This window comes from Centruroides vittatus, unplaced genomic scaffold (assembly GCF_030686945.1).
Source record: "Centruroides vittatus isolate TY-2023 unplaced genomic scaffold, ASM3068694v2 contig_481, whole genome shotgun sequence".
Classification (NCBI taxonomy): Eukaryota; Metazoa; Arthropoda; class Arachnida; order Scorpiones; family Buthidae; genus Centruroides; species Centruroides vittatus.
In genome coordinates, this window is record NW_027122271.1 from 359331 (window position 1) to 372695 (window position 13365).

At 31.3% G+C, this 13365-nt stretch overlaps 1 protein-coding gene across 1 annotated transcript in view; it reads left to right on the forward strand.

Moving 5' to 3' along the window:
- The window catches only part of LOC136977880 (glutamate receptor ionotropic, NMDA 2B-like), a 28196-nt gene that overhangs the window by 12197 nt on the left and 2634 nt on the right, over positions 1–13365 (forward strand). The window contains exons 11-12 of the mRNA XM_067273471.1: positions 75–295; positions 12989–13149. Of these exons, the coding sequence (XP_067129572.1) occupies positions 75–295; positions 12989–13149 (382 nt within the window). The remainder of the gene's footprint in view (positions 1–74; positions 296–12988; positions 13150–13365) is intronic.

The following is a 13365-nucleotide window of genomic DNA, read 5'->3' on the forward strand; positions in this document are numbered from 1 at the left end:
ATTTCTACATTTAATGGCATACTTTTTTTTTTATCCGGAGGATATCATCGGTGTTATTAATATTACGTTTTCAGATCATAAATTCTCGTTATTCCGCACCTACTGGCTAGTTTGGGCCATCTTGTTTGGAGCTTCCGTCAACGTGGATTGCCCGCGTGGATACACCGCCCGTTTTATGTCCATCGTGTGGGCCATGTTTGCTGTGGTCTTCCTGGCCATCTACACTGCCAATCTGGCAGCCTTTATGATTACTCGAGAGGAGTTTCACGATTTGACCGGAATCGAAGACAAAAGGGTGAGTATAAACAATATTTTACCGTATATTTCAAAGAAGAATCGAGAAATGTAGTTAATTTTCGTAAATAATTGGCAACTTATTCAACTCGGGAAACTCTACTTAATATAGTTAACGAGTTAAAATGCAAGATCGAATCAAATTCATCTGTATTCGGTCCCTCGACGAATGCCCAATTATTGGTGATTTTATTAATTTTTGGGATGCAAGCTGCATTTAGAATTGATCCGAAAATAGGGACAACGTATAAGACTAGTTGTATATCCTATTCTTTCTCAGTTTAATTCGTTTTCTTATTAGGAAAATACTTTATAATTATGAAACTATATTTGTTTTTTCCTTACTTGATAACGTAAATATGTACATTTATGTATAGCTAAATTCAAGGTAAAGAAAAGTATAAAGAATCTTCATACTTCAAAAAAATCGGTCTCAACAATGTGTTTATTACATTTCGTGCTATAAAAGAGTCAACAAGGGAGTGATTTTCTTTAACAAATTAATTTGGATTTCATGGCTGGCGAGTTTCCATACATCTTTTCCATTAAGCTTAATAATATTATCGTGTCAACCTTCAAATTTTTCACCCTGTCTGCATTTAAAATTTAACACCGGAGATAATTTTATATCGTGTCATTTACTCCCGGAATGTTGTAGAAAATGTTCTGATGGGTCTATAGCTTATCGAATGACAACTTCTATTGAACCTCAACAACCACAAAGCGATGGCAATTAGTGTTTCGGGTTACTAACTTCTATATATTTCCATTAAGAGGTAAATGCGTGGATAAAAGCAGCGATCGTTCTACATTCTACTCGACTGCTACTTCATGCGAATTTTTCTTCCTTCGTTCTATACAAAAAAAAAAGCTTGTAACAAGATAATCACTTAATTTTATTCTCTCGAAAGCCGAACAATGTTCTATTTTCTAATCTTCTTCCATATTGGGTTTAATGGTAAGAAGAAAGCAATTCATCCGTGACATTAGCAATATCTGGCCGATACTTGAAAAATTAAAGAATCGGCGGGCCGTATACGCGAAGAAAGGATAATGTTTTACGATCCGGTATTAAAATCACATTTATGGTCCGGGATCGTGCTTTAAAGCTCGCAGGAGCCATTGATGTGTGCAGACTTATTCCTATACGTGCATCAAATTTTCTATCCCGACTGGAAAACGTTATATTTGCTAGGAAAATCGAATCGTACCAACATCGCCGCTTGCATTTTAATAAGATTATGAACGTCTTCAATCTCGATCGAATGCTTCTACTTATTTAATAAAATTTATAGATCAGAAGTTTTAAACCAAACTTGTCAAAATTATCTTCCATCAAATAATCTAATCAGGAATGGGTTCTCGTATAGGAAGCAATTGGAAAGTTTAACGATTACGTTAAAATGTTTTTTTTTTTTTCCTTTTTCTTAATCTATAATAAAAATCGACGGCCATTAATAATAGATTTTGATGATGGCGGAGGACAACATTAATTAGTAGTTTTTGTGCTAACATCTCCTATTGGATTCGATAAAGACGGGCTAATTTATATAATTTTTCTCGTCTAGATTTATGGTTAAAATTTTCCAATAGGTCGATATTTTTATAAGGTAAGAAAACAGGAAAGAGACAAATTCTATCTTGACATCGATTATTCTACGAGGCGAGAGTTGTTTCAAAGATTCTTCGGGTTCTAATCAAATATAAGGAGTAGAAGATCCGAATATGAGAAACTCGTGGCTATCGAAGTGCAATTTCCAAGTTTAAAAGTGAGAAAAGAAGAAATTGATTTAACTTAGAAAATTGGTAGCGTAGGTTTTCCGATTGTCGTACATACAATTTAGTAAAAATGTTACAGGAAAACCGAGTAAATCGATAACAAAATGGTTTCGAGTCAAAAGAAACGAAACCCACAAATCTTAGTTCAATAAAGAATGTAAATTGCTGAAGGCCTTTCTATTAAATTTACAGAAAGAGATTCAATTTGTGAACAGTTAATTGGAAACTAAGAAGTAAATGTTAATGTAACAGCGAAAATTAATAGTTAAAATCCCAAATATCGATGGATAGAGCTGTAGGCTGGTTAATTTGTAAAGTTGCAAAAGAAATCAATTACGAGTCCCCAGAATCAATATATATATAAAAGACGATAAATCAACAATGCCTCGATGTACGATGATGATAATAATTATTATTATTATTTTCGTTGGAAGCAGAGATTAGGGAAAAATGACATAAGTGGAGATGGCCAAATGCTTGGAAAATAATCGATCGAGTGGCTGCATGTAGGTTAAATGACTTAACCTTCGCTTAAATATAAAACTTAGTCTTGCCGGCTGGATGCTTCCCGTCGACGGTAACAGAAGAAGTCTTGTGATAATTATAAAGACTTGTTCTTCTGTAAATCAGTTTAAATAGTGACAAACTAAGAGCTTTGTGAAAGACACAAACTTCACTAAGTTCATTAGAGCGAAAAATTCTGCAATGCAGCCCAACGAATCGTTCTTTTTAAACGTATTTAATTTAAAGAAAATTATTCTTATTGTTTACTTTTAATGTCATAAAGATATTTCAAACGAATATAAGAATATTTTACCACTTAATTCTTCTCGTTATTCTACTTAATCCACGTATATAGTTAGTGATGTATCTTAATACGTGGATTAAACGGGATAATGGAAAGAATCAAGAAGATGAATAAATTTAAGGAGGCAATTTATGGATTAAACGCAAAATATATTCTTTAAAATTTACAAAGATTACTTAAAATCGTCTCAAATTTATAAATATACGTCTCAATTTCTTCATCTTCGGGAGAGTTTTTTTTTCTTTCTTCTTCTTCTCGATTTGCATATAAATTGGTGCAAATAAGTCGCGGCGATGATGCTTTTCAACGTGTTTTTACTCATATAAACATCTTTTAAGTTATAATATTTTAAAATAAATCGGCGAATAAATATTTTCCATTTTCAAGCAATGGGATAAAACTCCAGAAATATAACACATATACGATATCAGAAGAGAGTCTGAGCCGTTCTCTGTGACGATATATACATTATTGAAGCCGAATAGAATCTGCACACTTCCTAAAAAATATAACACATATAAAATTTTATAAAGAATTATATCTATTTTTAAATCGAGAAAACAAATCTGCGATAACAGTTTACATTTCGAAAGGAGATGAAAAGATGAACACTTGAAGGCTTACTGTATGATCAATCTAGAAGAGTAGCATACTTATCAGGGAGTAAGGCTCGGGAGAGGAAATATCAACAGCAATTTATATATATATGTATAAGAATAAGGGCATAGGATAGAGAGAACATATCTTTTAGATCGCATCGATAACCACGATTACAAAACAAAAATATTTATCTTATTTCTTCCAACCACCAATTTGTTTTTCATAGTGTGTGTGTGTGTGTGTATATATATATATAGTTATAAAGTATTGTGTATAAAAATCGATTTTAAAAGAAAGGAATAACAATGTCTACTTTGCAAATTCACTCGAATTTTTTAAAATAGAATTGAATGCAACGAGATGCTTAGAGAGGATTGGCCAAGTAGAAGGACCGGTGAATATTATATCAGATGCACAAAAACCGAAAAGAAATTGTTAAAAGAACGAAAAAGAATACAGCTTGACTACTGTTTTCTCTTTATTCTTTTCGACTGTTATACAGAAAGAGGGGGAAAAGTAGAATAAACATAATAAATAATACATACAATAGTTAGAGATTATTGAGCTTGGAAAAGATGCTGCAGAGGAAAATATTTTTAACAAGAAAAAAAACAAAGTAATTTTAGAAAAAGGAGGAAAATAAGTGTAAAGCCGTTCATATTTTTCACTACTTGTCAATCGGTACGGTTATTGAGGATACGAATCGAATATTAAATATTCAAAACATTCCAATGACAGGAAAGTATTTGTCACAATGCAGGATATCGACTTAATCTTCATTTTTATACCAGACACACTTTATTTACCAAGAAGAAAGTGAAAAATAAGAATTTCTCTAGCTTAATACGTTTTCGCTTACAGCCAAATACGAATGACAAATAAATATTATTAATTACGAACGAAATGAATTATTCATTTTAACATAAAAAATAATTAAATTAGATAATTTTCTCGAATCTTTTTAAAAAATACATCAGTTTATTCATTATTTTCTGTATAAACAGATTTTATATATATATATATATTTTAAACCCTTAAATATTTAAAATATCTTTAAATAAAAAACCTAGAGTTTATCTATAATGATCCAATTGAATCTCCAGCATCTTCTTTTCCTATTTTCTAATTACGATAATGCTATTCTCTACTTAGAATTAAAGTATTTTAACAATGATTACGATCTATAAAACTGTAAATGATATTTTTACTTACAGTTGATGATACGTAAATTAGCTGAAACACAGGCAAGTTTATATCTAGAAGAAGAAAAGAAAAGGCGATTAAATAAAATTAGAAAAAAGCATTAAAGTAAAATGGTGGGAGAAAAATAACGATTTGTATTAGGAGAAATAATGTAAAAGGTCACTGGAAAATATCTTTAATGCGGAAAGTTGAGCATTTTGTCAATTATTCTTGATTTTACAGACGAGGCACGAAGCAGAATGAAGGAAATGCGAGTGTCGCAGACAATTGTAAGAAATTGAAGCTTAGAGGATGGCTTTAACCTATACTAAAAATAAAATAATGATAAGAATTAACGTTGTAAAATGTGATCGATAACGAAAAATAGTATCATCGATTGAATCGTTTAACCTTTATTGGGTTCAACACATTAGTTTATTTTTATTTCTCTACCAACGAGATTCCATTAACTTCCACCCATTTAAAAATATTGCGAAAAATAACCGCAGAAAATTCTTTTTTCAATTAAATTTACATTGCAGATCAGTTACATAAATTAATATACTTTTTGTAAATATAATATGTAAGAAGATAAATATTATTTAACGAAGTTTAAATGAGAATTTCGACGTTAAGAAACATATAATTCCGTGGTAAATGTTTAATATTAAATAACCATTATTATTTTTTTTTTATTCTATTGAAAAGTTGCGAGTTACTTTGAGAAGGAATATTTATTGAAAATCACGAAAGGAGAATTTATGTACTAAATTTGTTTATTAAAATCGAAGAGGAAAAAGAGAGAGAGAGAAGGAGAGGAAGAGGATGGATCATCACTCACGAATATACACCCAGGAGATACGCTGAATAAAAACAAAAAAATTTCAGCTTTTATAAGATAATTGGAAACGTACGAAAATATTGAACCTTAGAGACATTTAAATTTTACATTAAAGCAAGAAATGCAAATGTTTGACTGCAACTCAGAAAATAAGATGCGAACGGTTCGACTCGAAGCTCGTTATATTATCTCTCGAACCGAATACAGATCGATATTTTTTTAATATTATATAACTGTATACGTTGTTACGACGTTACGTTCGACACGAAGCAGATGTTAAACAGAAAAGTGTCATCTGCAGCCACCGAAACGTTACGTATAATTAATGCACAAGGGGGAAATGGTGGCTAGTAGTTAAGAAGTTTCGGTTATTTCCGTGGTCAATATTAAAACAGAAAAAGAAGAGAAAGGAGGAGGAGAAGAAAGGATAAAAAAAGGAATGATTTGATATAATAATAATAAATAATTCGCAATCTAGAGAATAGCTTTCTGTATCTCTAAGGTATTCCCTATACAAGTCGTAAATTTTCAATGATTCATTTATAAAGTTAAAGCCTTTTTTTATAAAGGATTTATGATGTAATTGCATATATATATATTTCTCCTCTCAAATTTCTTTTAAACTTTTTAAACTGTATAAGAAAGATGCTATTCCTACTATAACGCACTTAACAGTTTATATACGGAGCGAATTTACTGAAGCGAAATGATTTACTAAACGTGTTCGGTGTAAGATAATTAAACTAATTACATATCTTCCGGATCACGTATTCCGTGATATACAGGTTGGCCAAAAATCGGGTAATCGTATTCGTTTTGTAAGAAAGACGTCGAAGAAGATTTCTCGTCTCCAACGATTTGTGCAATGCTTCAAAAGTAATAAAGTCCTTAAATAAGACGGCCATTATTTAGTCTTTATGATGGTTAAATAAGTATTTTAGACCACCCTTTACCGTAGGTAACAATAGGAGGTTTCTAGGATCCATTAACATTTATGTATGAAACCTGGCAAGGGTTTTTTCTTTTTTTCTGCTTTAACATCGGTCGGTTTCCTTTTTTTTCAAATTGCAAATGACAAATAAATAAAGGAATTGTAAATAGAGAGTAGAACGAAGATTCGAACAAAAGTTATGTTCGGATAGAGATGGGCTAAAGCTTTGTCATGGTGAATCAAATTTCCACATCTGTGGTATAGGAAACTTTTTTTTTCCCCTGCTACTGCATTCGAAATTCTGCTGTAGAATTCCTTTCTTTCTTTTTACTAGTTATATTCAGTCTGAGAATATGTCTTCGATTTATTATTATTAGATACATGACTGGCTTAGGTTGGTTCGTAGATATATCCTCATTCTCGACTTATTGAAAATTCCATTTACAGTAACGGGATTATTTCTTTCAAACGAGTTTCTTTCGTTTTCATTCTAACTATAAAAACCAAATCAAATATCTAACAAAAAGATATTCTCGAGACGGAGTAATGCCGATTATCTAAAGTAAATCATAAATCGCGCATCTTTCCAACCGATAGATCGCGGCTCCCTTACATTTCACGTTATAAAAGTGTATTAAAATAAGGTTAAAAGTACCGAAGATAAATATTTTAAACACTTATAATACTAAAAAAAGAAATGAAATCTGCAAAATTAAATACGAAAACAGTGCTTTGATGAGAGAGGTTAATGCAAAATAAGAATAAATTATCATCATCAATACGTTTAAATAATAATCAGGAACATCTGTTTATTAGCTAGAGGTTGATTAATAGTCGGTTAATTTAACACGATGTATTATTTGCTTAAAATTATATTCTAGATTAAACGAGGTACGAGGTGATTGGCTTAGAACTACATAGAACCTGGAGGTGTCTCACCGCTTGCAATGGAATTTCATTACCGTTCTTCCAATCTTTCTACTTTTCTTTTTGATTAATCAAGCTCGAGGGAGCCTCTTCCATCTTCTCTTCGATGCTATTCATTCCCAGTTGCTATGTCTATTCTCAATTCCGACTAATAGTTTTATTTATCCAAATTTCTGTATTTCGATGTATCAATCCGAATATTGCAGGCATTCAGCTAATTCTTTAAGAATTTAAAAAATAAAATTATTTCAAAATTAAATAAATTATTTAACTCGAATGCAATTCGTGTGTGTAGTTTTCATCAATTTAAAACCTTATTTTTATAAAGTTTTAATGCATCTTTTTGCAAAGATTTTGCTTCGGAAACCGCATTGTAACGCGGAGCTCCTCATAAAATATTTATTTAAAAAGAAAAAAAAAAAAATGTCTCAAATTAACAGGAGCAGATGTGTCTAAAGAAATTTGTCAACGTTAAACCCATCATCTATCATTCAAAATTTAAAATTTCACAAAGAATTCTATGCTAGATACATCTGGATCATTCAATACTCTGATTAAGTAAATACATACGGATCCACAGATGTGATTAAGTGGATACATATTAGAAAATGTGCTTATATTTTGCCTCTTCTTAGTCTTTTCCTTCTCGGAGATGAATTATTTATTCCATAATTTACATTCTTAATTAATCCCGGACATCACCCGAGACTTTGATTTACGTTCAAGTTTTAGGAGTCTCGAGAAAGGGGCAAAAAAAAAAAAAAAAAATCAATTTATTCGTGTTTCGAACAAGTCATTGTCTCCCATAATTCACTTTGTCTTGCTTAAAGTTACCAAAATGAAAGTAACAATAGAAGTATTATCGTAACAAGTCGTGTTAAGTTATCCTCGGCTAATTAATGCTAGAAAGTTATGAAAAGGGATAAAATGTCCGAGAAAAACAAATCATAAATATTAATAATACTGTATATATTTTTTAAATAATCGATAAATTTTGTATTTTTATGTGAAAGAGAATTCTTAAAATTGTAGTGAAAGTTTTGAATTATTTTAATGTGTTGGATTTACATTTTAAGTCCCTTATGCTAGAAATAAGTTATTTATTGATTCTTTTTTTTATTTTTTCCACCTCGAGGCACAAAGTGGGCCTTTATAAAGTATCCATTATGTATTACGCTACGCCCACGACAGTTAGGAATTGGATTTGCATATCCAAAGGCTAATGTCTTAGGGCCTTACATGTATTTCTGCTAGATAAAAGTATGAAGTCTTCTCATTAAAAAACTTATAAGGATGGGGGAAATCATTAAAAGCAGTGTACTTGAAACAATCTGCACTTGCATTTTTGTTTGTTTACGGTATTTATAAAAATCAATTTAAAATTTTTAAGCTTTATTTTAAGCTGGGAAAACTAAAAGATATAGGGACTCGTGCTTTTAGGAACCTTAGGAACATAACTTATAAATACATTACACTAGTGAAGTACTTTGAATCCAGAACTAGCTAATACGTAGACCCTGTTCTATATCATATAACGTGCAATTTAATGTAAATACATTATATAGACCTATATAAAAGGTGCCTCACGCTTGCTTAGGGCCTTGTACAATCTAAAACCACCATTGGTACACTAAACTTGATGCACTAATGGGTCAGCCTATAGGTGAATTGTCATCGTATATATATATATATATTATTGTATTGTTTGATTTGTAGTGTAGTATATATGTTTAAGCTAGTTTAATTGCACTCGAATTTATTATATGCAAATTATACTTAACTACTCGAGTTAATTTATGCAGGTAATCGGCGTTGGTATACCTAACAATGGTTGGTATGGAATCCAGTTGGCACGTGCTTTGTGTTGCCGTAGTTTAATGGCGGTTTATCCAGATTAAAGGATGATTTAAGTTAACAATAGTAATATAACATGGCACGGATTTACTCTGATAAATGCAAATACTACAGATTCTCGTTTATGATATTCGAAGAATATATTAGCATATTGTACATAATTCGAAAGGCATGCGACTTGTTCATTCAACGACACTTAACTCCAGGATATTAAATGCTAAATTGTTTTTCATTTCGTGATGGGTTCGAGGTGTGCAAGGTTCTTGCTTAGTGAGGATTTGCCAGATCCCGTTTATAAAAACCGCACAATAGTACTGGATTCCATGTACTGTACTTGATCGATACATACAGTACATTTGCATGTCTGAGGCCATAGACTAGGCAGAAGGCTCGCAACAACAATTGGAATAATTAAATAAGAGATAGAAGATGTTTTCTAGTGTAATATTTTTAAAAGAATTAATGAAATCTCTCAAATTTTAAAGGAAATTGAAGGATATTATTGATTTTTTGTTAAATCTTTCCAATAGTAAATATTATTTCACAATTTAATTCTCATGTTTTCTATTATAGAGAAACTTTCAATCCTTATTTTTTGTAAATTGAACAAAAAATTGCTGAAAAAGTATATATTAAATTCTTAGAAAATTTACTAAATAAATAAAAACTGCATTTTTAATTTGATTAGAATTCATTCGAATGAAGATTTTAAACGAATTTTATAGAAATAAATAAGAGATTTAAAGTATCCTATCTTCTCCTCGATTACGAGTTTATAGGACTAAGAGCATTCAACAGATAATTAACTTTTTATTTCTTTTTTTTAAATTCCTCCTTCAAAAATTTCAATTTACAGAATAAATCAGGGGAAAAAAGGTTTCAGAATAATAAAAATTGATTATGGAAATTCAAAAGCCAACGTATTTTGATTAGGATTGAAATCGTTTCGTCTCTTTGGCTTTACGCTGCCCGAAGAAAGAGGGAAATGAATAATTGGAACAATTTTCGTGATATTTAAAGATTATCCATAAGAATAATTACATCAAAATGAATAGTATCATAATTTAAATGATTATATTCATCGATATGTTTCCAGTTATGTGGCAATAATAATAATTAACAGAGCATCTATATCGTTACAAGCGGGTTCAGATAGAGAGAGAGAGACTGTTTTGCACGGGCCACCGAACACGAAGAGGCCCCAAAACTTAATTACCGTGTAAATTATATGCTTTAAAAGTGATTTACATTAAAGTTTATTGCGAAAAAAATAATATTATTCACTTTTTTTTTTTTTTTTGGCTCTCGGCGGAATGTAATGGCCACATTCGCCTTTGGCCTTTTCACCTCTCTCTCAGGCTCTGATTATAAAGCTAGATCGATAATTAACAGCTATAAATTATCGCACATAAATTTGCTTAATTGCAATCATGTTTAGATAGCGGAGGACAAGAAGCGCTATTCGGATAGGATTCCACACGCAGAGAAGCCCTAAAATTGAATCCATATTTAAAAAAAAAAAAAACAAACACACGAGTGATATAGGGCCTAAATTAAAAACTTGTTTTTATTTGTTTTATTAATTTTATTAATACATTTTTATGGCTTCCGAATGAGGATAAGGATTCTCATTTGTATCTACCTTAGGCTTCGTTTCACATCTTTCAAGCTCCAATTATATAACAATATTGAATTTCGACCAGACAGAAGGGAGGGAGGCCATTTAGTTCGGGCCCTAGACAAGGAAATACCCGAAAGTTTATGTAAAATAACAATATCATTTGATAAAGCAATGAAAAATCGTCATCTCAAACAATTATGGTTAATATTTTGGCGAAACGTGAGGCCTCCCACATTCGTGACAGGTCCTCAAAGCTATCAAATAAAGCCAAAATTACTCTATTTTCAGCTTATATTTTGAGTTAACAAGGATTGTAATTTCTAAGCTTTAAGAACAATTTAATGAGTTGCTTAAAGTGAAAAAAAAAAAAAAAAAAATGGAAATTGTTTACGTCTTAAGACCGAAAGGATTAAAATAAATGTAGAAATAGCCCGAAGCAAACCGAAGTTCTAAAAATATAATAAACGGATAATGCGATAATTAAATGAGAAATTTAATCCGGTATAAAGGACAGAACATGGAGATAATTCGGTTAATTCCGTCTACAAATTATCATTATCAATATATTAAAAGGATCATTTTACTGATTCTACTTTAGTTAATTCGTTTCGGAAAGAGTTGGTGTTTAAGCGTGGAAAAATGCGTTCGTTTATTCTAGGAAACTCGAATTTATTATTTATATGCAAAGGTGTTGATGTAGTAGTTATTTAGAACCGTTCGTTTTACGACCGTCCGGATCTTAATTCTTAAAGGAATAGAACGGTAAACATTGTCACAAATTAGGCTTCATACATCTTTAAAGCCAAATTATCACACTTTATAGAACCAAAACATTATTTTTTAGTGTGATTTAAGACGTGGCAAGCTACTACCACTTAACGTTAAATAGAGGAGACGAGATTTGGTTTAGGTCTCTGATAGTGAGAAGCATCCTTATGTGTAAAAAAATAATAAATAAATCAGGTTATATTGATTTTATTTACTTGTTTTTATGCTTTTGGAGAAGTCCTGATCCCACGTCGTCTCTCTCAGGCATTGAATTCACGATTAAAAGTCAAACTTCATCCAGAACTCGTTCGATCGTAATGAAGACCAGAGAACGATTTCACGCTTCGATCGTAACTAACAAATTGCCATAAGCAGCTTCGTATATAAAAAGAATGAAAATAATTTCCTAACTTTGTAATTACTTTTAATTTTGAAATTAAATAACATTTAACTCTTAATTTCAAGCATTAGAATGGGTCAAGTTACAAGAGAATAAGTATACATGCCTTATAATTTCGCTAATTAGTTTATGTTAAATTATACATCTGTCATTTTAATATTTTTAGGAATTTCTCCGTGCAATTCGTAACACCGAGTTTCACACGAATGTAGAATACCACCGAGAAAATGTCCTCCTGTGGAAACATAAGATCATAAAGTTAGTTGTAAATGTAAAGCTATAATTATATTTAATAAACCTTAAGTTTATTTATAGATTTATAATTGAAAATTTTCAAATAATAATAATTTCCACTTATTCGATAGATTCGTAAAGAAAAGAATTCTTAATAACCTCCCAGTCACGTAGTTACTTCCGTAATAAAGCTTTTCAACTCACGAATTGATTTCTCTTTTAAGTAATTAATTATTTTACTTCTGCATATCTACGTGTTAAGTGTTTCTCTTGGCGTATTCCCCAATTGTTTACACAAGCCCTTCGATTGTTTCTGTTGTTTGTATAGGCGTAGTCCTGGGATTTTGAAATACATTAGAGGTCCACACGCATAAAATTATACTGTACGTTTGAGTTGCTTGAGTTGTACGTTGTAGGGTGTTTCAGAAAATTGTACAAAATATGCCCAGTGTTACCTTATTTTTATTTATGGAAGAAAATGTGTCTTAACAATTAATTAATGTATCGTTTATTACGTTTTAGTCGTTAATGTATTCTTTCCAGAAAAATCACATTCGCTCTCCCTCCTCTATCTCTCTCTCTCTTCTTCTTCTCTTCCTCCTCCTCCTCCTCCTCCTCTTCTCGACAATTGTTTTTCGCCGCAACGTATTGATTTATTTTATTTTATTTTTTCTTTCGTAGAAACATTCCTTTCCAAATGTTCATTTTTGTCTCGATACTATTTTTTTACTTCCAATTTCTGTTTTCAGTTGGAGAATCCGATGATGATTCATCCACCTTTCCGTTTCGGAACCATTCCCAACGGTAACACGGAGGCGGTTATGAAGCAAAACAAACCAGAGTTATACCATTATATGAAAAAATACAACAGAGAAACTGTTCAAGATGGCATCAAGGCCGTTAAAAAGGGGTGAGTACGAGTAGATATAAAATTCGAGGTAAGTTTCTTCACCTTGATGCCATCGGATACCAAAAAATCGATAGGAATCGGGTCAAGGTCTAACCGTTCTACTTCGATTGGGATTAAGCATCCCGGGTTTGGACGAATCTTGAATTATTCATCTACAACGGAAAGGATCCAACCTCCGTACTTTGCTAACATGGATCTACACTCGATGCCCTTTCG